The sequence below is a fragment of the Diplotaxodon limnothrissa genome, linkage group LG4, assembly GCF_057381915.1.
Source record: "Diplotaxodon limnothrissa isolate DT_005_m linkage group LG4, D_limnothrissa_male_GT1.1, whole genome shotgun sequence".
Lineage (NCBI taxonomy): Eukaryota > Metazoa > Chordata > Actinopteri > Cichliformes > Cichlidae > Diplotaxodon > Diplotaxodon limnothrissa.
The window spans coordinates 23,516,732-23,538,346 of record NC_140599.1 but is presented as its reverse complement, the minus strand read 5'-3'; the positions used below and the strand labels follow the sequence as shown (position 1 = coordinate 23,538,346).

Below are 21,615 nucleotides of genomic sequence, written 5' to 3'. Positions count from 1 at the left end.
ACTTTTCCAAACATACAAATAGAAATTATTAATAAAAACTTCCAAGCTGCTGACCCTTTATTAAAAGCTTCTTTTGCTCTATCTTAGGTATGTCACTGGATCAGCTCATTGTCACCAATATCCGAACCAGCTTCTGGGATCAGTATCAGACTGATAGTCGATCTAAATAGCAGACTGGCGCATCCTTAATTAAGGCTATCACAGGCTTAGTCTTCAGATTCACCATCAGTCATCTGATGTGTCAAAATTAAGTGACTGGTGATGGACAGGCTTCAGATTTTTCTGTCATTGCCAAGCTGTCGGAGATTGACGATGACGTCATCATTACTGTGATGTTACACGTCGGTTTCTTCACTTGTTTTCAATCTCAAGTTCTGTGTTTTGGCTTTCGGCAGATCCACTGAGAAACACACCTAGCTGCATGCCTAATTCAGTAGTGAATTTTCAGTCCAAGCCCTCAAGCCTAACTTGCTTTATCCAAGACTGTCTATTCAACTTTAATAACAACAAAATAAACATTATGCTGTGTTAAATCAGACCTGAAAATAAAGAAGGGGATCACAAAGTCATTAGGCAGCTATTTACATTTAGGTTACATCAAGTAAGAAGCGGGGTAATTTTCTCATAAACCTCAATGCAATTGGTCTTTATTTTGCAACAAGATGAGTCACCCCCTGCTGGCATTAGAAGGAATGTAGGATTAAGGTACTTGAATACTGACTCCTCAGACCCAGAGGCTACATCCATCTTTTATATAGACTGTGTTTCCAACATCTATCTTTCTGTCTTGATCTTAAAACTTCCACTAACTGAGTGATGTTAAGATATTTAAAACGAACCATTGAACTAATCTTAAATGGCGCAATTTCCTGAACCTTTTTAACAACCATAAAAAGTAAAAATCCCTCTAAAACGTTGCTGATTCAAGCCTGCTAAAACTAGCCATTTGAATACTTCCTCTTTGCCCACAGGTGAACCCTTACACGTTGCGCTTTGAAGGCACCTGGGAGACCAGCTTTGACAAGAGGTTGGCGTCCAACGCCTTCATGGCTTGCGGAGTGCTTTATGCAGTGCGATCAGTCTACCAGGACGATGACAGTGAAGCAACGGGTGACCTGGTGGCGTTTGCCTATAATACCAATCATGCTCGAGAAGAACGTGTCACCATTGCTTTTCCCAATCCTTATCAGTATATTTCCTCTGTGGACTATAATCCTCGAGACAACCAGCTTTATGTCTGGAACAACTATAATGTGCTGCGCTACCCGCTCGAGTTTGGACCACCAGATCCTACCACTGGTAAGAAGAGATCTCACCCCATCCCATAGCTTACACAGACGAATCATGTGTACAGTACAGTTGCAAATACTGGTGTGTGGTATGTGCATTTTTTTCCTATAGATGTTTAGCTTTTTGATTATGAGATATTTTGAGTCATGAGTGGTAAAATATGAGATTGCAACAACAAGTATACAGCGAGGTCCATAAGTTGTAAATTTGCCTCTGTACACTACCACAGTGGACTTTAAATCAAACAGTCAAGACTATTAGCTTTAATTCAAAGGTTTCAGCTAAGGTATTAGATTAATTATTGCGGACATTTTTTTGTTTTTAGAGGCTCAAATGTAATTAGACACTTGACTAACAAGCAGTTCTGTGACCAGATGACACCTAACCCCTTTGTTATTCCATGACAAGTTAAAGAGATAAAAGATCTGGAGTTGTTTCCAAATGTTTAAGTTACATTTGTTAGCTTTTCACTGGAGCTCTCAATGTAATGGTCAATTATATTGACAGTTCCAGTGAATGGCCTCCTTCATTTGTCGATGCAAGTGAAGGAGGCCATCAGTAGACTGAAAAAACAAAATAAACCTATCAGAGATAGCACTTTGAGAGAGGCTAAATCAACAATCTTCAAAACATCTTTTTAAGAAAACAGTTCTTAAAAAAACAATGAATGTACTGGCCAGCTCAGCAACACCAAAAGGCATGAAAGACCGCAGAAGACAGCTAAAGTCGATGATAATAGAATTATGTCCATGGTTAAGAAAAACAGCTCCACAACATCTAACCAAGTCAAGAACACTCTCAGGGAAGTAGGTGCATCATTATCACAGCCTGCAATCAACGACGCCTTCATGAATGGAAATACAATCGAATGGAAATACAGAGGGCTTACAACTAGGTGCAAAACACTGATTACACTCGAGAAAAAGAAGGCCAGATTAGACTTTGCCAGAGAGACTGAACAGTTATGGAAAATAATTCTTTGGACAGATGAAACCAAGATTACGTTGAACCATAATGGTTCCATAATGGTTCTAAGAGAAAAGTATGGAGAAAGAGAGAAACGGCTCATAATCTGAAGCATATCACGTTATCGTTCAAATATGGTGGACGCATTGTTATAGCGTGGGCATGTATGGCTGCCTGTGGAACTGGATCACTAGTGTTTATTGGTGATGTGACTGTTGGTAGAATTAGGAGGATGCAGGATGTACATGGCACAGTGCAGCGCAAATGGATAATGACCCAAAGTACGCAGCGAAAGCAGACAAAGATGTTTTCAAGGCAAAAAATAGGATGTTCTTGAATTACCAAGTCACATGATTTCTACACAACAGAGCATGCTTTTCAGTTATTAAATACAAAACCAAATGCAGAAAGACTCACAAACAAGCAGCTCCAGTAAAGGTGTGAAAATGGCTATAATTCCTGGGCAGTTATTGCAGTACTTTTATAAAACTCCACTACTATAAAACGAAAACTACATCTTGATTTTATCTTTTGTTTAACTTCCACTTTGGTGATGTAAAGATGCAAAGTCACAACAATTGTGCATAATCTGTGCATACTGACATACATGTTTTCTACCGACAAGCTGATGATAAGGTTATTTCTTTCCCCCTAAAACTTGCATGACAGTTAACATTCATTTGGTAATTATGTTGGGCAAGATGTTAAACATGTGACTAAGTTGGACACGTTGAGTATTTATGCTTGTCACTCCAAATAAACCCATATGCTCTTGACACAAACACTACTATGAATGTTTTCAACAGAAAACATTTTTCTTCCAGAAAAAGCAGGAAGATGAAGAAAAGCATTTAAAGTACAAATTCCAAAAACTGGAATCAAACGATTATAGTTCTCTCCCCAGCTATAGTTAAAGTAAAGAAGAGCTGCTCAGGTATGACTTCTGTAGCGCTTCATGTAAGCATCACTGTGTCATGGGTAATGAAAAAGCCATTCAGAAATAAGGCAGAGGATGAAATGGGAACGCCACACTGCATTTTGGCAGTCCATCAGTATGAGAAGGCGGTTTGGATGTACTGTACATCTGAGCTGCATAAAGGCCTGTATGAAGCTCGGATTAGGCCCAGAGAGAGATGAGGCAGAGACAGACGGGCGGCAGCAGTCTGAGTTGCGTGCTGACTCTGCGTTTGATCAGTTAGGATTTTGTAGTTGTGATGGCTTGCTTTTATCTTCGCATTAGGTTTGGTTGTTAGTGATGGTGACTTCTCTGATACATTTGATAAATTATTTACTTCTCCCTGACTTGTGATGCTGCTTTCTCGCCATCTCCTCCCTCTGCTTCTCCTCCTCTCTGCGGAGAACTGGCTTTGAGAGACTCAAAAAAGTATTTGTCACCCCAATTATTGTCAGACTAACTTTTGAACTCAGCTTCTGAGAGACATCTTACATTCAGATGCAAGTGTCCTTCATTATCTTGATCTTAGCTTTTGGCTTTTGCTGTCAGGTTTTGCTGTTCTCTAATAATTCCCTTACAAGCCCTTTTAAGTCTCTCTCTTTTTCCATGTCTCTCTGTGATTTACTCTTGGGTTACCTCAGGCCCTCTGACCACCACTCAAGTGACCACCACTCTTCCAGCAAGGCCGTTCACCTCCAGTGCGAGCCCCTCTACTGCCCGCCCGCTGGCCCCCACCTCGCGCCCAATCGGTTCCATCAACAAGAATCCCGATCTTCGACCAATCACTGCTACTGTGCCTGTCACCCGCCGGCCACCTCACCCTCCTCAAGGCTCAGAGCCACAATTTTGCGAGACGAAGCTCGTCCGCGGTGTCCAGTGGCCAACAACACAGCGAGGAGAAACAGTGGACCGTCCATGTCCTAAAGGATCTTTAGGTGAGAAAAACCCGCGTGCATTTATTTTCAAACATTTGTTCTTTTTTTTTTACTCATCATATGAGCTTCAAGCATACTCGTACATCAAGTACCATGTGGGTGTTTGCCATATATATCAGCGCATGTGCCCAAGTGATAAGCACGTTTGGGCACTCACACTTGTTTTTTTCCGCTGTTGTTGTCTTCCATCCTTGCGTTGGTCCCACCAGTAGGCACGGTCCCCGAGGACTTGCAGATGAAAGCTCGTCCTCCACAAATGAAAGGCTCATCTCCCAGAGAAACAGAGCTGATTGAAAGTGGCGAATAATAAAATGAAAGACAAGGCAACACAGGCTTCACCTCCCTTCATGCTTGCTACTTTACTCTTAAACATCCAGCCGTCAAAAAACCTAAAACAAAACAAAAAACTCTGTAGTTGCAGAAAAAAAGAAATCTCCTCCATCTTTCTTCCAGTGTCTTTTGCTGTTTCTTTATGTTCTCTCTGCGTTAAATCAGCAGCAGGCTTAATTGCCTCGTCTTGGCAGCGCTCTCAAACCTAATCTGTGGTCGATGGAGGAGAGTATAGAGAACAGTAACAGCGAGGAGAGAAAAATCAGTGGGAGAGAGAGGAAGAAGGGAATATGAAATGCAATGCCACATCTGCTCTGATCCTTTCGACAACTATGAAACGTTTGCTGCTAGGGCTGTGCGATATGACCAAAAGCTCATATCCCGATATTAAGACATCTATCGTTCGATAACGATATAAATCACAAAAATGTAACATTTTCTGTAAATTCTGTGAATCTCGGGCAGCTCGACTTGCGTGAAGTGTTTCCATTTTTATACATAAGTTTTCTTTGTGAGTATTTATTACACAGTGTGCTACGGGGAAAAGCCTGTTCTAACGTTTGAGTCTAAGGTTTATTTTTTAGCACCTGACGGCTCTTTTTTGCTTCTCATCCGTAAATAATCTGCTCTTTCACGTGATTCAGTTTATTTTGATAAGTCTCAACAGGATCTTGAGCTTTATTGTGAAAGGTTTATGTGGAACAAGCGGACACGCGGTGGTTTTACCGTCATTGTTGCTAACGACAACGCATAAAAACAAACGCTTGTCTGTCTGTAGTGTGGTTATATTAAATGTAAGAGAAAGAGAGAACTTTAAGAAATTAGTAGAGCCACTACAGTGACCATCAAAACGATGAAAAAATATTGCCGTAAACAGTTTATTTTGCGACACCACGAAACAAACGATAGCGTAAAATGAAACAATAGATGTTTTTATATCATCATCCGATATATATCGTTATATGGAACAGCCCTATTTGCTGCATTGTCCCCTGTCCCATCTTCTCTCTTCCCTTCTCTGCCTTCTCTTCGCAACTTAACGTTGGTTATTTGTGTTAGCAGCAGACAGACCCTCCTCTGGTTTAATCCCCCCATGCTGTCCTTTCTCTGAACCCCCGTAACTGAACAGAAAAACTTAGCTGGAAATGAGGTTTGGTGGAAGGTGCTTTCCTTCAGGTGTTTGACAGTGAGAGATCTTACCTGATGTCTTTGCTGTACGACTGTGTGAACGGAGTAAGCATTATGTGCTACGTGAGGATGTATTCCTTTAAAGTCATTCTTTTTACATCATCGAAACCTTTTCTTACCCAGTCATTTTCTCCCTCACTTTCTCATTACCTGTACTTCATTATTTAACCTTTTTCACTTTTGACCCATTTTCTCTGAAATTCTGCTCTACCTCCTCCTTCCTGATTCTCTCTCATCTTCAAACACTTTGAGTAATTTTAAAATTCATTTCCTTCCATTTTTCTTGTTTAAAGAAAAAAAAATCTCCCACTTTTGAGACGCCTAATGCTTAATATATTTGCCCCCCCTCCCATTCTTCTGCTTTTCTCTAGGCATTGCTTCATTCCAGTGCTTGGCGGATCAGGTCATGTGGAACCCACGGGGTCCTGACCTTAGTAACTGCACCTCCCCCTGGGTCAACCAGGTAGCCCAGAAGGTGAGACCTGGAGTCAAACTCCCTGGCCATGGGTCTGTCCCTTTCCTGTGCCCCACTGCCCCGACTATCTTCCCTGTCCACCTCCACACACACATTAACATATCTCTAGGGCTGTCCTGATTAAAATACAGACTCATTTCAAGTGGCTCTTTATTACAAGGCATCTGCTCTTAATACTTAATTAACTCACTTTTTTTTTTAGGTAACATACCTTAATTACAGCTAGGGTAACTTATTTAAAAAAAAATCAGCCGTAGCGTCTCACAGCTTGCATAGAAGTCAGCCAATTCAATTTCATTTTGTCTTGCTTCGATCGTAGTCTCATATAATCCATTATACCTGTGCAGTAGCTAAACGTCATGGTCTCTAGATGATGCCCAGTGATTAACTTAGCTGACTGCTATTTAAATTTCCAAACTGTGTTACTAAATACTTTGCGGAAATCTGATCATTCCCCAATTTTGACAGTAATCAGATTTCACAGTCTATTCAAAGTGGAATTCGGAGTACTCTCGTTAACACAGCTACATTTCTGCTGGAGAAATTCTTGATTGTTTAGCCATGCATGCCGCTGAGCAGCTTTCCTAAAGGTTTTTTAAGTGTGTGCATGTGCCTGGAAGGGTAAGTAGCAGCGCTCTGAAAAATAACATCATTGAAGAATCCATTATACCTTCTCCTTTTGGCGAAAATCAATCGCAATTGCAAGGCGGTTGCTAAGGGTGTAATTTGCAAGTGAAACAGGGTTAGGGAGAATAAAAACTTCATGATGTGTTGTACAAGGTCCATCTTTGTTTACAATGATGCAGGAAGAGCTGGTAATGAAGACGGAAATCTGATTACTGAAAAAACATCAAGCTGAGGGTTTTGTGTACAGAGCATGTGTATTGTTGTGGTTGTGGTACGCGTGAGAACATTTGAACAGTTTGGGGTTTGTGTGTTAATGTGCAGATAAAGAGTGGGGAAAATGCTGCCAACATAGCTAGCGAGCTGGTGAACCACACTTGGGGTCGGATCCAGGCTGGAGATGTTAGCTCTTCTGTCCGACTGATTGAGCAGCTGCTGGATATACTGGATGCCCAGCTTCAGACCCTGAGGCCTGGAAACAAGGAACCAGCTGGAAGAAACTACAACAAGGTAGAAGAGAGTGTCAACAGTATGTGCGTGAATAAAGACACACACTTGATGATAAGATATATTTAACTCAAGAATAAGAAAAGAATGCTTCGCGTCATGCAGATTTACTTAGCAGCTCATAAGCAAAAAAGTGGTTTCTGATTTTGTTTAGTTTTTTTTTTCTTAATTTCAGGCTTTGTTTTTCTCCCTTCTAGCTTCAGAAGAGAGAGCGGACCTGTAAGGCATACATCCAGGTAGCTTTCCTCTTTTATCTAGCTGCTTTACATGCCTGTGGAGTCGGACTGCTCTGTGACTTAGAATAGCTGAGGGAAGATAAATCCTTGAGCAGACTAGGCTTGTGGATGAAGTTTCTTCAGCTCTGTATTGTGATTGATGCTGCTTTTGGAATCATCACTTTTAGAAATTCTGGTTTGTTCTGGAAGGCAGTGTGAGTAAGATGTAGAATAACTTCTGCCAGACACCACGTACTAAATATTAAAGTATTTTCCAGAGCAGGGCAAGCTGCTCTTATAGTTTTTCTATTGCTCATGGTGTGCATATATGTAAAATTACATTTCAACTAATGAAGAAGTCATCTGTCTGTGATTTAATTGTGGCTTTTTTGCACTTTGAGTGGTCTTAAATGCATAGTAGTGCCCTTGGCTTCACTGTGTTTCACAATAAGGGACAATATCTGTCGCTTTGAGAAAATGTAATTTGACTATAGCATGAAAGGCAGCAGTTGGTGTTACTACACCCTTCTGTGCTTTTTCAATATTTGTGCAATATCTGTTGTTCTGAGGGAGCCGTAATCTAATATCAGGAAAAGGCCTTGTGTATGCTTCTCTGTAATGATGAAATGCGGCACTCTGCAGCGCAGTCTTTTATGTGCTTTGACCTGTCTGCAGCATATAGTAATATGACCCCACATCTTCTAATCTCAGTTGGTGCAAGATGAATGTAAAGGCTGCTGTGTAGTATGTTACTCGACCATTATTTTTTGTCACTTACTGCAAAGGTAGCTCACTGATCCGAGGATAAACGAAAAACACCCTCTGTCTTCTTCTTCTGTAGCTGATAGAGTGCATTCTGATGCTGAATTCATTTTCTTAACAGCAATGGTCTTTATTCCACGCAGCAGTCAATCCTTCATTTTGAGAGGCCTGAGCAAGAGAATTACATGATTCATCAAGCAGGCTACTCCAATAAATTGGATAGCTGATACAACCATCAAAATTGCCATTAAATGAATTGTAAGTGTGAAATAGAATGGTAATATGTCTTACATAGCAGAGTAATAAATGTAGTGCAAGGAAGTGGTGAGTTTCTCGGAAGTTATAGTGCAATAGACTTTGCACTTTGAGGTGCTAATGTTATACGGTAACACTTTACAATATAGCTCACAAAATGAATACTTACCAAAAAAGTGACAAACAAATCAGGAACTAACATGTTTAATGGCTAATAAGTACCTAAGACTTCTTTCTGAAAGAACACAATGCTGGAAACAGTGTTAATGAACCAGTGTCTAATAATTAGTTACTAGATAGAATTGGATTTACTCCGGATTGGGTTCTAAATGACACAAATTCAATAAGCAATAGCAGTTACTGCACAATAATGAAATTGTTATTTTGTGTTACCTGGTGTGCTATTGAGTAAAATGCTAAGTAGCTGCTAGGGATGCATCTGAACTTCATGATTACCTTGCTATTGCCTAACATTACATTTGTGTTCCTACTTGTGTTAAGTAGACAAAAGAATCAAAGCGAGAAACTTCCTGAAAAGTTAAATTAGTTCCTCATTTGTCACTTTTACTATGTATGTGCCATATTGTAAAGTGTTCTTGCTAATATCGATCATATTACTGATGCTATTGATGCTAGCATTAATGCTATGCCTTCTGCACGGGCCAGGCGGTGGTGCAAACAGTGGACAATTTGCTCCGTCCTGAGGCTTTGGAGTCATGGCAGGACATGAACAGCACAGAGCAGTCTCACACTGCCACCATGCTACTGGACGTCCTGGAAAAAGGAGCCTTCCTGCTGGCCAACAACATGTACGGGAAAAACTTTACAGACCGAGCGCCCAGCATTGGTAAGAAAACAGCAGTGAGGTCAAGATCAAGATGTTGTTTTTATTGTTACTTCTGTTATGAAAGCATAATCACGAATTTTTAAGGTAGAAAAAAATAAATCAAAAAGTAGCATTTTTTCTCTTTTTTGCTTATATTTTATTTTATCAAAAATATGTAATATAAATCTTGTTAACTAGAAGGACACTCAAGAGTCATTTGCCAAGGACAGTGCCTATCACTGCCTTTTACAGTGGCTGTCTGGATCTGTACCAACATTTTATGGGTTTGTCTTTTGAGCATGCCCAGCCGCTGCAAATTTAATGAAATTCGCTCTGGTAGTTTATGCTTAATGGTGAAGTAAATTTAAAACAAATCAGTCAGATACACAGGCCAGCAAACAAACAGCACTGAAAATATACCTCTACCTCAGCTTCTACCTTGGCAGAGGATTGTTGTACACATGAATTGAGGCCAGTACTGACTGCTGTTCAAATGCAATGTGCAGTTTTAACTCCAGATTGTGGCTCTAAATTTGTTTTGTGGTTGTTGTTTTTTTAATTAAAAAATATGCACCAATTTCTGTGTTTCTACCATCAGATCTCCAGGTGCACGTTGTAAACACAGAGATGGACATGCAGGACTTGTCCTTCCCGCAAAACTACGCCAGTGACAGCACCATCCAGCTTTCAGCCTCTACTATCAAACAGTACAGCCGCAACGGTCAGCAACCCTTACCCCATCCCTGTCTGAAAAATTGCACTGTCCTGTGCAGCCTCTCTCTTAATGTTGCCATTTGCATTTTCATGCAGGCTTAAAACAATCTGCATGCAGTTGACTAAGTTATTGGTTCATAATAATAGGCTAATCAGATTAACAAAAGCGCTGAGACAATTTCTTTTCTTGATGGTTTCTTAACAGCAGTCTTAATAGAATAGCTGGGGAGGCGTGTAGATTACAATCGGCCCCAGTCTGACAGAGCAATCTCAGCACTCCCTCTCTCCTCTCTTCCCCATCCCATCCCCTCGCTCCGTCTCTCTCCACCATCTTATCCCCCGCTCCCATCTCTCTCTTGTTTCTAACCCAGCACCCCTACCGCCCCAACCCCCAACGCCATTGCTCCCCTCCTCCTTCCATGGCCCCCTCATCCCCCTTTTCTGTTTTCTGTCTCCGCTTGGCTCTGCAGTGGGAACGAGATTAGAATGATTGAAACAAACGCACATGAAATATTCATATGGAATAATAAGAGATCTGTGAATGCTTGAGGGATGAATGTTCCATTGCCCTCCACATTAAATCTCGCTCTCTTCCACCAGTCAAAATGAAACGGTCCTTACCATCATTCTAACCTTCACTAACTCACTCTCTCTGTCTCCCTTTCACTCACCCTGTCACTCCCCACTCTGTCGCTGCCATTCTTCCAGCCCTTTCCATATTATGGCCCTTTTTCTGTATTTGGTTTCCCCCTCCCTCGCTTTCTGCTCTCCCCCCTTTTAAAATTTCATTTGTGTTTCCCATTTCATTTAACATACACCTTTCACCCCACACTTACTTTACTTTTCACTGTTCTATTTATTTTCCGGTATTAATTTGTCTGTTTTTTTATGTGCAGGACAAGTCAAGGTGGTATTCATTCTGTATAAAAATTTGGGATCCTTTCTTTCCACTGAGAACGCCACTGTGAAGATGGAAATGGAAGGACCAAACCACGATAAGAAGCGCCTGGTGGTCAACTCTCACGTGATTGCTGCCTCCATCAACAAAGAGTCCAGCAGAGTGTTTCTCACTCAGCCAGTGATTTTCACGCTTAAACATCTAAAGGTAGGCAAATTCAAATTTCTCATTTGTCATTCTGAAAGATGCACCTCCACTGATGTTTTCCTTCATCCGTCTCTCTTTTTTGTTCTGCAGTCGCACAATTACAACACTCCAAATTGTTCTTTTTGGAACTACTCCGAGCGCTCAATGACTGGCCAGTGGTCATCGCAGGGCTGCAGGCTACTGGACACTAACAACACACACACCACCTGCTCTTGCAGCCACCTCACCAACTTCGCGGTGCTCATGGCTCACCACGAGCCCGACGTAAGTAAACAAGGGCGTGGCAGGCACACACTTAAATTGCAAGCCTGGTAATTTATGCAGACGTTCACTCGTGTGAGCATTAGCGCTCGCTCACTCTTAGTCACACACCCTCACACACATGCACATTAATGTTCCCTCTTAAGGCTGACAAGCTCTTTGTTTTGAATTTTCTCTTTTCCTCCTTTCACTCTGACATTCAGGGAGGCACAGGCTTACAAATTCATGTCCCTCTACTTCTAACTGACATTCACATGAATTTGAATGTCATGTATTTTTTTCAGGACGTCTTGTCTCTTGTCTTCACACTTTAGCTCCTTGCATATATTTGCAAATATTAAATAAGGCAATTTGGCTCTTTCTCTCCCCTCCCCCTGTTTTATCCATCCCCCTATTGTTTCTGCTGCTTATCTCCTATTCCACTATTCTTTGTTCTAAATTTCTCTCTCTTTATTTGTCCAATTCTGCTCCGCTGTCTCTTTTTCCCAATACTGCTTTATAACCTAAACCCTTGGATCTCCCTCCCTCCCCCCACACACCTTTGTTTCTTGCCACCGTGCAAACCTGAACACCAGGGACAGATGCACGAGCTGTTCCTTTTTGTGATCACCTGGGTGGGGATTGTCATCTCCCTGGTGTGTCTTGCCATCTGCATCTCCACTTTCTGCTTCCTGCGGGGGCTCCAGACTGACCGCAACACCATCCACAAGAATCTCTGCATCAACCTCTTCATCGCAGAGCTGCTCTTCCTCATCGGCATCGACAAGACCGAAAACCATGTGAGTCGGTAGCAAAGCAAACGGATACTTTCTATGGATAGAGGTTTACTTGTTTTCTTTGATATAAAATATTTTTTACCACCTTTGCGTTTACTGTTACATGTCCCCCTTTAAAGCTTAGTGTTTGTGCCCATTTAATGATACTGAATCACAAGATCTAGTTACTTTTTACATATTCCGGTTTGAAAATGGCATTAAGCACAACACAGGCGACTTTTTAACTTTTTTTTATTGAATGACTTTGAAGCTGAAATCGAGGCACTGTGTCATTATCCTACTCTATAAAACATTTACTGCACTGAGTAATGAATTACCACTCAATAATATGCACGGAGCCTGTGACCCAGGGGCAGCTTTTCATTTTTCCCTTGTCAGTGTCCAGCACTACTTCCAGATAGTAACTCCGTTCTATCCTCTTGTGGTTTCACTCAGTTATATACCTTAATCTTAACTGTATCTCCTCCTCTAACTTCATATTTTCTCTCTCCTCCTCCTTCTTCCCCTTTCCCTCTCTCTGCTTTCTCCATGGCTGCCACACTCAGATTGCCTGTCCCATCTTTGCTGGCCTTCTGCATTTCTTCTTCTTGGCTGCCTTCTCCTGGATGTGTCTGGAGGGTGTGCAGCTCTATCTCATGCTGGTGGAGGTCTTTGAGAGCGAGTACTCACGCAAAAAGTACTACTATCTGTGCGGCTACTGCTTCCCCGCACTTGTGGTGGGCATCTCTGCAGCCATAGACTACAGGAGCTATGGGACCAAGAAAGCGTACGTGTGAATACAGGCCTTTTGCACCTGCAGATTGAGAAGTAGGATTATGCTATTCCCCCAGATGGAAATGTAATATGCAGTGCCATGTGAAGGGCTCTTGCACCTCCCCACAGACTGTGTTCTCTGAACACACTTAGCCAAAGCTTGATGATTAGCCTTCATAAGATAATCCGCTGAGACAGAGAAATAGTGTGTGCATTCATGTGCATGAGCTCAGTGTGAGTGTACAGTTGTTTGTTGGTTTAGTTGTGCATAACTCACTTGTTTCCTCTGTGCCACTCCAGATGCTGGCTGCGAGTGGATAACTACTTCATCTGGAGCTTCATTGGACCTGTTTCATTTGTTATTATGGTATTAGCTTTACTGTCAAGCAGTATTATTAGCTTCCATATTTCGATATCCCGCAGTCAGAAGTATTTCACCAGCATGCAATTTTGCAATGTTATTAACAATATGAAGTCAGTAATTTTGGACTAGAGTGCTCACTGCACATTATTTATTTCTTCCTATCGTCTTTCCTTAGCTCAACCTCATTTTCCTCATGATCACTTTGCACAAGATGATACGCAACTCTTCGGCACTTAAACCTGACTCCAGCCGCTTGGATAATATTAAGTGAGTTCAAATTACTCAGTGAGACTCACACATTTTTATTTTTGAAGAAAAAAGACATTTCAAATTGTCTTAGTGTATCTGTGCATCAACTCAGTGTTAGTTAATACCTCGTTCTCCGCTTCGATCAGGTCCTGGGCACTAGGGGCCATCACTCTGCTCTTTCTACTTGGCTTGACATGGGCCTTTGGCCTCCTCTTCATAAACGAGAATACAGTCATCATGGCCTACCTTTTCAGCACCTTCAATGCCTTCCAGGGCATGTTCATCTTTATCTTCCACTGTGCCCTGCAGAAGAAGGTAACAATTCCAAACTACATCTTAAAGGCACTTTATATAAATTCAATTAATTACGACTAAGCAGCTGAAATGTTGTGTAGATGAACAAATGGATGGATGTGCCAGTCTAATTGAAATTCAGTAGACGTGCTCAGAAATATTGGATTTTGTTTCATTTTGCTGTTGCTGTGCGATAAAAGGCTCTGTTGCTCCACATTCAGTTTAGCCTATAGAAACGAAAGTGTTTGTGTTTATGAGTGACTCTCAAACCTGTCCACTGTGCCGGTGGTGTTATTTTCTTTACAGGTCCATAAGGAGTACAGTAAATGTCTGCGTCACTCCTATTGCTGCAGCCGCACCTCTACCAACAGCTCCCACGGTTCGTTGAAGAACTCGGGCCTCCGTGCCAACAACCGCTACTACAGTGGCAGCCAAGCTCGCCATGCAGCAGCCCACAGACAGGTGCAGGCAGCACAGACCCACACATAAACACTCGCAAACATATCATCAGTGGAAAACACTGCTGAGTTTTAAAATGGTGTTTTTCTAAGAGCAAATAATGAGTAAAAACAGCCTGTGCAGCAACACGACTGTTTTAGTGGAACAAAATGAAAAATGTTATCTGTTTTTTTTTTTTTTTAAACAAAAAAAAAAAGTAAAAACAAAGCAAATCTTTTCAAAATTAGGCATGGTTTCTCACTCTGCAGCTACATTTTCTCCCTGTTTAAAAGGTCTCTTATGTAAGATTATGAAGTACAAAATGAGTATCTGCTGGGATTTGATTGCTCATCAATACCAGTGACTCACTGATTACTAAATGCTCTTGAATTTAATTATTTAACTTACTTGTCAGCCCACAGCCTAAGCCAAAAGGTGCAAAAGCAACATTTAAATAAATTTTTTTTTTATCAGTGCACACACGGAGCACATTTAAAGTGCGTTACATGATTTATGACGTGCAAATGATGCCCACTAATCAGTTGGCTTACTCTTATTTCTACTGTGAAAATTGAATCTTTATTTTATTTATTTTTTAAATGTTTGGCAGTTTTTCTAACCATTACTGAAAGCCGTTTGCTTGGGAGGCTTGATGACTCAGTTATAAAGATATCCTTTGTAGTCCACATGGTGTATATATAGACACAGGCATCATGCACGTCATTGGAAAATACTGTAGATGCTGGCATATGCGCAGCTGCACAGACACATACACAAACAATGGCAATTATTGCTCACAATCGGCAAACAAGCTTTTTCAAACTGTAATAACACTTCCAAACAACAATTACATCGGCTACTACAGTCATGTCTTACAAATCTCAAGCTTGTTAGCCTCCGTCACGATAACATGACAAAGCTGTGTTTCTCTTTACTCGACGCCTCAGTCTCTTTGTCTGGCGTGTTTGCCTATTGTTCTTTGCAGATTAGAGCGAGCCCCACAGTTTTGATTACAGCTGCCCCACTGAGTTACAAAGTCTACCCGCCGTGTTTCTATATTTAACTTGTTGTGTGTTTACTGCCACTCACTGCACCATGCTTCCTCTTCCAGAGTCGGATCCGCAGGATGTGGAACGACACGGTTCGGAAGCAGACGGAATCTTCTTTCATGGCGGGAGATATCAACAGCACCCCGACACTCAACCGTGGTGAGACCTCCCTCTCTATATTTCTCCCTCCATTAAATCATACTCGCTGAAATTCTCAGACACACGTAACGCACATACAGATTTACAGCATTTAACAAAGAAAATAGAGAATGGGAGTAGCGTGGACAGAGCCGTTATTCTTGGGTGTTAAATATGAACATAAAATGATATGTACATGTTCATGTCCTTAATGTGCTAAGATCAACTTTTAATGCTATTTGCCTTTTAGCTTTCCGGCAAGCTGGCAAAGAGCAGTCACCGGCAGCAACAGTTTAAACTGAATAACAAAATGTTTAAAGGCTGGTTGGTGATGGTTTGCAGTGCAGTGGCAGCTGCTTGTCAGTAAAAGCACTTAGCAGCTGCAGACCTACAGTATATTAAGCTCAGCTGCTATATTTTGTGAATATGTGTTAAGTTCGTCTAAGTGAGTTCACGATCCTGCATGAATTTCTCAGTTGAGCTAATTAAGCAGATTTATGTGTAATCAATTAAAAGGAAAAAAGAGGCGGCGAAGACACTTGACTACAACAGTTATCGTCCAGAATGATTTTTTGACTTTCCTTTGCCACGAGAAAAGGTTGTGAAGACGTTCCCAGGCAATTATTGCCGCTCAACAACCAAGAGACATTTTTTTAATTTTCTTTTTCCTCATTTTACTTTGTAAATTAGACAAAATCACAAATCACCAGCTGTGTGATGTTTTTTTTCAGACACACGTGCTCCCACTTTTTGTGTTGCATTGCCAAATCTTGTATATTTGTGCTATATTCTCCTTTTAAAAATATATTTCCCACAAAATAAAAAAGAAATAGACAGAAATCTTGATATCTCTGTCCCAGTTTTCAACTCTTTTAGCTATTCCATGAGATCGATTTCATCCAGACACACATTAGTGATGCATGCAGTCCCCTCCGAACTCCAAGCAGCACACGAAGAGGGCAAGATCAAATATTTAAGACGTGAAGAAGTAAAAAAAAACAAAAAAAAAAAACAGAAGCATGCATGGAGTCACTGATTGTCTCAGCCTAAGCAACTGGTGGCGTCACTGCCGCAGCAATCAGTGACACTGAGACGATCAAGGTTGGCTCAGGTTCAAGATTGGTTTGGGGAGGGGGGTGGGGTGTTGATCATGACACAGAGGCAGTCGCTAAATCAGCCGTCACTCTCTATGCTAATTTCATCCATTTTGTTTTTAATGAACTGATTAGTGTGAGCGAACAGGGGGTAATTATTCTAATTGAGGAGAGTGACAGGAGCAAGGCAGGGGGTGAGGAAGAGGTGAGGTGTGCTGCGAGTGAGCTGGATGGATGAAAGGTGGATGTGTGTGTTTGTGTGTTTGGTGGGTCGCTTTCTGGGTCTTTTCTTCAAGACAGAGCAATCACCAGGCCTGGAAGAGACACACACTATGTGGATCACTCTATGGTACTCTGTCAGAGACAAACAACTCTGCTGTGAAGCCTTTATTTTCTTCACTTCTCTGAAAAGTTTGGCAGAAAGCGGAAGACAAAAGGGAGCACGGGAGACGAAAAGAGAGATGTAGAATAAGACGCTATCATGGAGGAGTAATTAAAAAGGCAGAATCTGGAGGAGAGATGCTGTGTTGTTATCACTGGCATCTCAGATCTCTTTGATTTCCCCACTTCACTTCTCTATGAACCGCAATCTCTTCCTGACAATAGTAATCGGTCCCGGAAAAAAAAGGCCTACAGTATATGCGCATACACACATAGAGCCTCCGATGATTTGCCTTGCCCTACTTTTCCTCCACACTTAAAGCGGCTTTCTTTAATTTTCTACAGGATATTCCTGTGTGGTGCACACAGACAGCTAATCCCAACTAATTTGGTGGTGTTTGGACAAAAAAAAAACTGGCACAAGGAGCTGAGAAAATGTGGTTGAACGCAGCAAAGCAAGCCAGGGAATGAAGAGAGAGGGGTTTGTGTGGCACGCCAGAAAGATGGACAGAGGAAGTGTAAGAGGAGTGGAAATGACAAATAAATAGCTGTGTGTGAGTGCATATTTTACTTTTCTAGAATTCCCTGTTCCCTTTCTGTGTGATGAACGGGTTGCAGGAGACCTGAAGGTTGCACTTTGCCTTGGACGACTCTCCGTCATGCTGTCCTATTTTTAATTTCATGGCATTTCTGTTCGAGTTGCCTCAGGCCCGAGCCATACATGGGCTTTATACAACATTCTCAGTGTGCCATTTCTTTGAATTATATTTGTCTTGTAGTGGCATTCACGTTTCAGTGTGAAATTAACTGTTTCAATGGCTGCACCCTTAGACTACATAATGGCATGCATTACTAGTCTCTCCCATCTGACTGCATTGTCAGATGGAAAAAGCGAATAGCAACGCTCTAAACAGTACCTTTCCCCTGCAATTGTATTTTTACTCAAAGGTTACAATCAGCAGGCATGAACACGGTGGAGAACACTGTGAAATGCATTACTCCATAAAGCACTGGCATAACAAAAATAGCCCCATCTGAATAAACAGTAAATATTTTGGTGATTCCAGATGTTATTAGAGTCTGGAAATGTGCATTTCAGAATGTCACACTTATTGTGTGCCATGTTTCTGTGCTTACTTTGCATGCCTTTGGGGCAAATTTATGATTATTTTTATGATGATGTTTGTACTTTAAATGTTTGTGTCTTGCAGCAACCATGGGGAACCACCTTCTGACAAACCCAGTGTTACAGACTCGCTCTGGTACCTCTCCTTACAACACTCTGCTGGCTGAAAGCTTCACCCCACCCTCACCTGGTGTCTTCAACTCTACTGGTTAGCTCCTCGTGAACACTTCACTCTGTGTGTGCAGTTTTGTTGCTGTATGTGTGCGCGTAGAGTATGTGCTCAGCTTGCTGTCCTTCTGTCTGTTACTCTGTCAGCAGTTTGGCATGGTGTATACATCCAGTGTGTGCGTGCATGTGCGTGTGTCTCTGTATTTTTTGTTTTTTTTTATCCAGACTATGTAGCTGTCAGACAGATTCACTAGGCTGAGCAGAACAGAGCCAAACAGTGCCTACAGCCTAACCAGCCATCTGGTCAGATCTTGAATCTTCATGAGAACAGCCACAAATTGATTAGAAGTTTAGCTACAGCTGTGACTGCCAAAATCTTTAGGATGGTTTTCGCTTTCCAGTCAGAAAAAGTCGGCTTAAAGCATGCTGGCTGCTGAAGGCGAACAGACAGCTTTGTGAAAATGAACAGTCCATCTGGATGTAGGTTGTTCAGGTATGTGTGTATTTATGTCCTTGCTTCTGTTTCAGAGTGGGACTCAGCCTAATAGCTGTGTTATTGCATTGCGGTGTTCTAGCCCGGCTCTTTGAATGCCAGTAGCTGCAGAATAAGACATGTCTTGTTAATTGCTCCACTATAGTACCAATATTCACTTGGTAACTGAGAAGTATTACTGTGTGTAGCTGTTTCCTGCGCACCCGCAGAGTATCAGCCTAAGTGTCTGAGGACTGAAATTTAAGGCGGCGTTTCTTTTAAATATTTTAAAGCCTCTCTGCACAATACGTCAAGGCTGATGGCCACAGGCCTGGCAGCCAAGTCATTTTTAGAAGAGAGTGGTAGAGGAGAGGGAGAGCACTTCATTAGAATGTCTAATTACCCACACCACCATCGAAGAAGAACGTTGATTAAAGTCGTACTACACATTAAATTTTAAAAATGAACACGCTTCTCACTTTTTTGTGTGACTTTTGCTTTGCTGAGATAGTGATTTGGTATGAGGGGGCGGGAGAGAAAAAAAAGCACCATTTCTTTGGTGTGTGGAAAGAAGTTCATAAAATAAACATTACTGCTACTATACAAGCTTTTGTATGAATTATGTATGTATCCAGGTATCACTGACAATACTAAATAAATATCCAGAATATTTTTCTTGAACTTAGATGTACGGTAAATGTTGGAGGAAGGTGTCAAAAAAACGGGACTAAGTCTGCATAAATCAGAGGTAATGTGACCGCGGATGTGTTTGGGTGTTTGGCAAGAGTTGGTTGGTGTTGAGAGCGGGAGAGACAGAGAGAGGGGGAAGGGATGGAGTAACAAGGATGCTTTTTTCTGCCACCTATGTTTCCCTTTTAGAAATGTTTGAAAAACAGTTGCTTAATACTGCCTTTTATTTTATTCACCCCGCATGACTTTCTCTGCAATGCACAGGAACCTTTCGTGACCCAAGTAAGTATAATGAACTGTTTTCTTGCCTCACTAGAATTTGATTCGCAATGAAACAAAATAACAATGGTAATAATAATAATAATACGAAAACCCTTTGTCCTTTTGTTTGGATCCAGAGACTACATTATCTAAGCCCCGTGACCCGTGTGGAATGGAAACCCTGCCCTTGAACGGTAACTTCAACAACAGTTACTCCCTGCGTGGTGGCCCAGCAGGTGGAGGTGGGGGCAGCTGTGACTTCTTAAGTGGTGGGAGTGGAGAAACTCCCCCACCCATCTTTAATCCCCGCAGCTCAGAAGCTCTGGGAGGCGGAGGCGTCAGAAGAAACCTCTCTGATGCTGCGGCCTTCGAGAAAATGATCATCTCCGAACTTGTGCACAACAACTTGAGAGGTGGTGTTGGAGGAGGAAGTGGAGGAGGTGGAGGTGAAGTAGGAGACAGAGTGTATGGCAGCCTGGCCAGAGGACATCCTCACGGTGGAGTTGGTCGGGGAACAGCAGCTGGGCCGGACCAATCTGCGAGTATGGACGAAGAGGAGGACTTTCTGAGAGAGGGGCGGCAGCGTACGCCACAGGATGTAGAGCTGCTGTATAAAGCTCTGGAGGAGCCCCTGCTGTTACAGCGTGCCCAGTCAGTCCTTTACCAGAGCGATCCAGAGGAGTCGGAGAGCTACACGGCCGATCTCACAGAGAGCCTGGGCCACAGTGGCCAAAGTGCTGGTGGGCAGGGAGGCAACAGAGCGCCTGATTCTCCTGCCCATGACTCCCTGTACACCAGCATCACCAACCTGCGAGACTCACCCTACCCTGACAGCAGTCCTGAGCCCCTGGAGGTGGTGCCCCGCTCAGCTCAGCCCCCGGAGGAGCTGTACTACAGCTCCGGGAGGCCTGCCCTGGGCTCTCGTGGGGCCCCAATGCAGACCTTCTACCAAGCCCCACCCCGGAGACCAAGTGGGGAGGGACACCAGGCCCAAGAGCCTGTCCACAATGAGGGTGATGGACAGATGCAGCTGGTCACCAGCCTGTGACTGGAGGTTAAAGAGGAAGTTGGGGACTAATGTGATGGCCAGAGCCTCCTCCTAGCCCATCTCTCTCTCGGGTCTCTCCACTTTCTGCTTGTTTGGTTGCCTTTCTTTGTCTTGACTTTTATTTAACTAACATATGAGCAAACAAATTGACTTTCTGGGGGATACATGGCTGACTCTGCAGATGCAGGCTTTATCTTCAACCCTCCCCAGTCTTATGGAGATGAGGGATGGGTGTTTTTCCACAGAGTGTTCATCGGCTCTGTCTAACCCCAGTCGTCCCCAGTTCTTCTGGTACCCTAAGGCCAAGTCCAGCACTCTGAATGTACCAACCCACCCCCTTTACCTTTTGGATTTTTCAAAACTTTAGAAACTTTGTTAAAGCTTTTTTTTTTAAATGTAATTTCTCTTCGAGCCTGCCTCCGGAGATGGCGATATCATTTTATATTTTATCTCATTTCCCTTTCTTACCATCCATAGGTCTTTTTCAAGTCATCATTTGATAGGAGTAGTTAGCTGTGGAGACAGGGAAAATAGTACACTATTATAATCTAAAATATGTCACACAGAAAGCTCTTCATTGTTGCCAAAAATATCTTTTATTGAGCCAGAACAGAAACTAGAACATTCACAAGGCAAACTCACGCACACATATATACTTTCACCCATCTACAAGTGCTCATTACTGAACATCAAAAGTTAAAAAAAGTACCCCGTCTAAGTAAAAGGGAGCAAGAGCTTTTGTTCCAAGCAGGCAGGGGGAGCTGATTTAGGGTAACTGCCTTCATTTTTGCGTGCTGTGAATAGACAGCTCTGTACAGCGGCGGAGTGGAGGTAAAGACAGAGACTGAGGAGGCACTGCACCACCCCTCCAGAACAGGAGACCCTGCACCCTTAAGACTGGCCAAT

General features: G+C 42.3%; 1 protein-coding gene across 2 annotated transcripts in view; it reads left to right on the top strand.

Annotated features, from left to right (window-relative positions):
* Positions 1-20,709, top strand: part of adgrl1a (adhesion G protein-coupled receptor L1a) — a 56,382-nt gene extending 35,673 nt beyond the window's left edge. For both annotated transcript variants that reach the window (XM_085352590.1, XM_085352589.1), the window contains 19 exons: positions 972-1,299; positions 3,853-4,146; positions 6,036-6,139; positions 7,088-7,273; positions 7,468-7,506; positions 9,169-9,349; positions 9,927-10,049; positions 10,939-11,147; positions 11,238-11,411; positions 11,984-12,187; positions 12,730-12,950; positions 13,238-13,304; positions 13,477-13,568; positions 13,697-13,865; positions 14,151-14,306; positions 15,394-15,490; positions 18,156-18,278; positions 19,665-19,682; positions 19,799-20,709. In XM_085352590.1, the coding sequence (XP_085208716.1) occupies positions 972-1,299; positions 3,853-4,146; positions 6,036-6,139; positions 7,088-7,273; positions 7,468-7,506; positions 9,169-9,349; positions 9,927-10,049; positions 10,939-11,147; positions 11,238-11,411; positions 11,984-12,187; positions 12,730-12,950; positions 13,238-13,304; positions 13,477-13,568; positions 13,697-13,865; positions 14,151-14,306; positions 15,394-15,490; positions 18,156-18,278; positions 19,665-19,682; positions 19,799-20,709 (3,696 nt within the window). The remainder of the gene's footprint in view (positions 1-971; positions 1,300-3,852; positions 4,147-6,035; positions 6,140-7,087; positions 7,274-7,467; positions 7,507-9,168; positions 9,350-9,926; positions 10,050-10,938; positions 11,148-11,237; positions 11,412-11,983; positions 12,188-12,729; positions 12,951-13,237; positions 13,305-13,476; positions 13,569-13,696; positions 13,866-14,150; positions 14,307-15,393; positions 15,491-18,155; positions 18,279-19,664; positions 19,683-19,798) is intronic.
* The last annotated feature ends 906 nt before the right edge of the window (positions 20,710-21,615 follow it).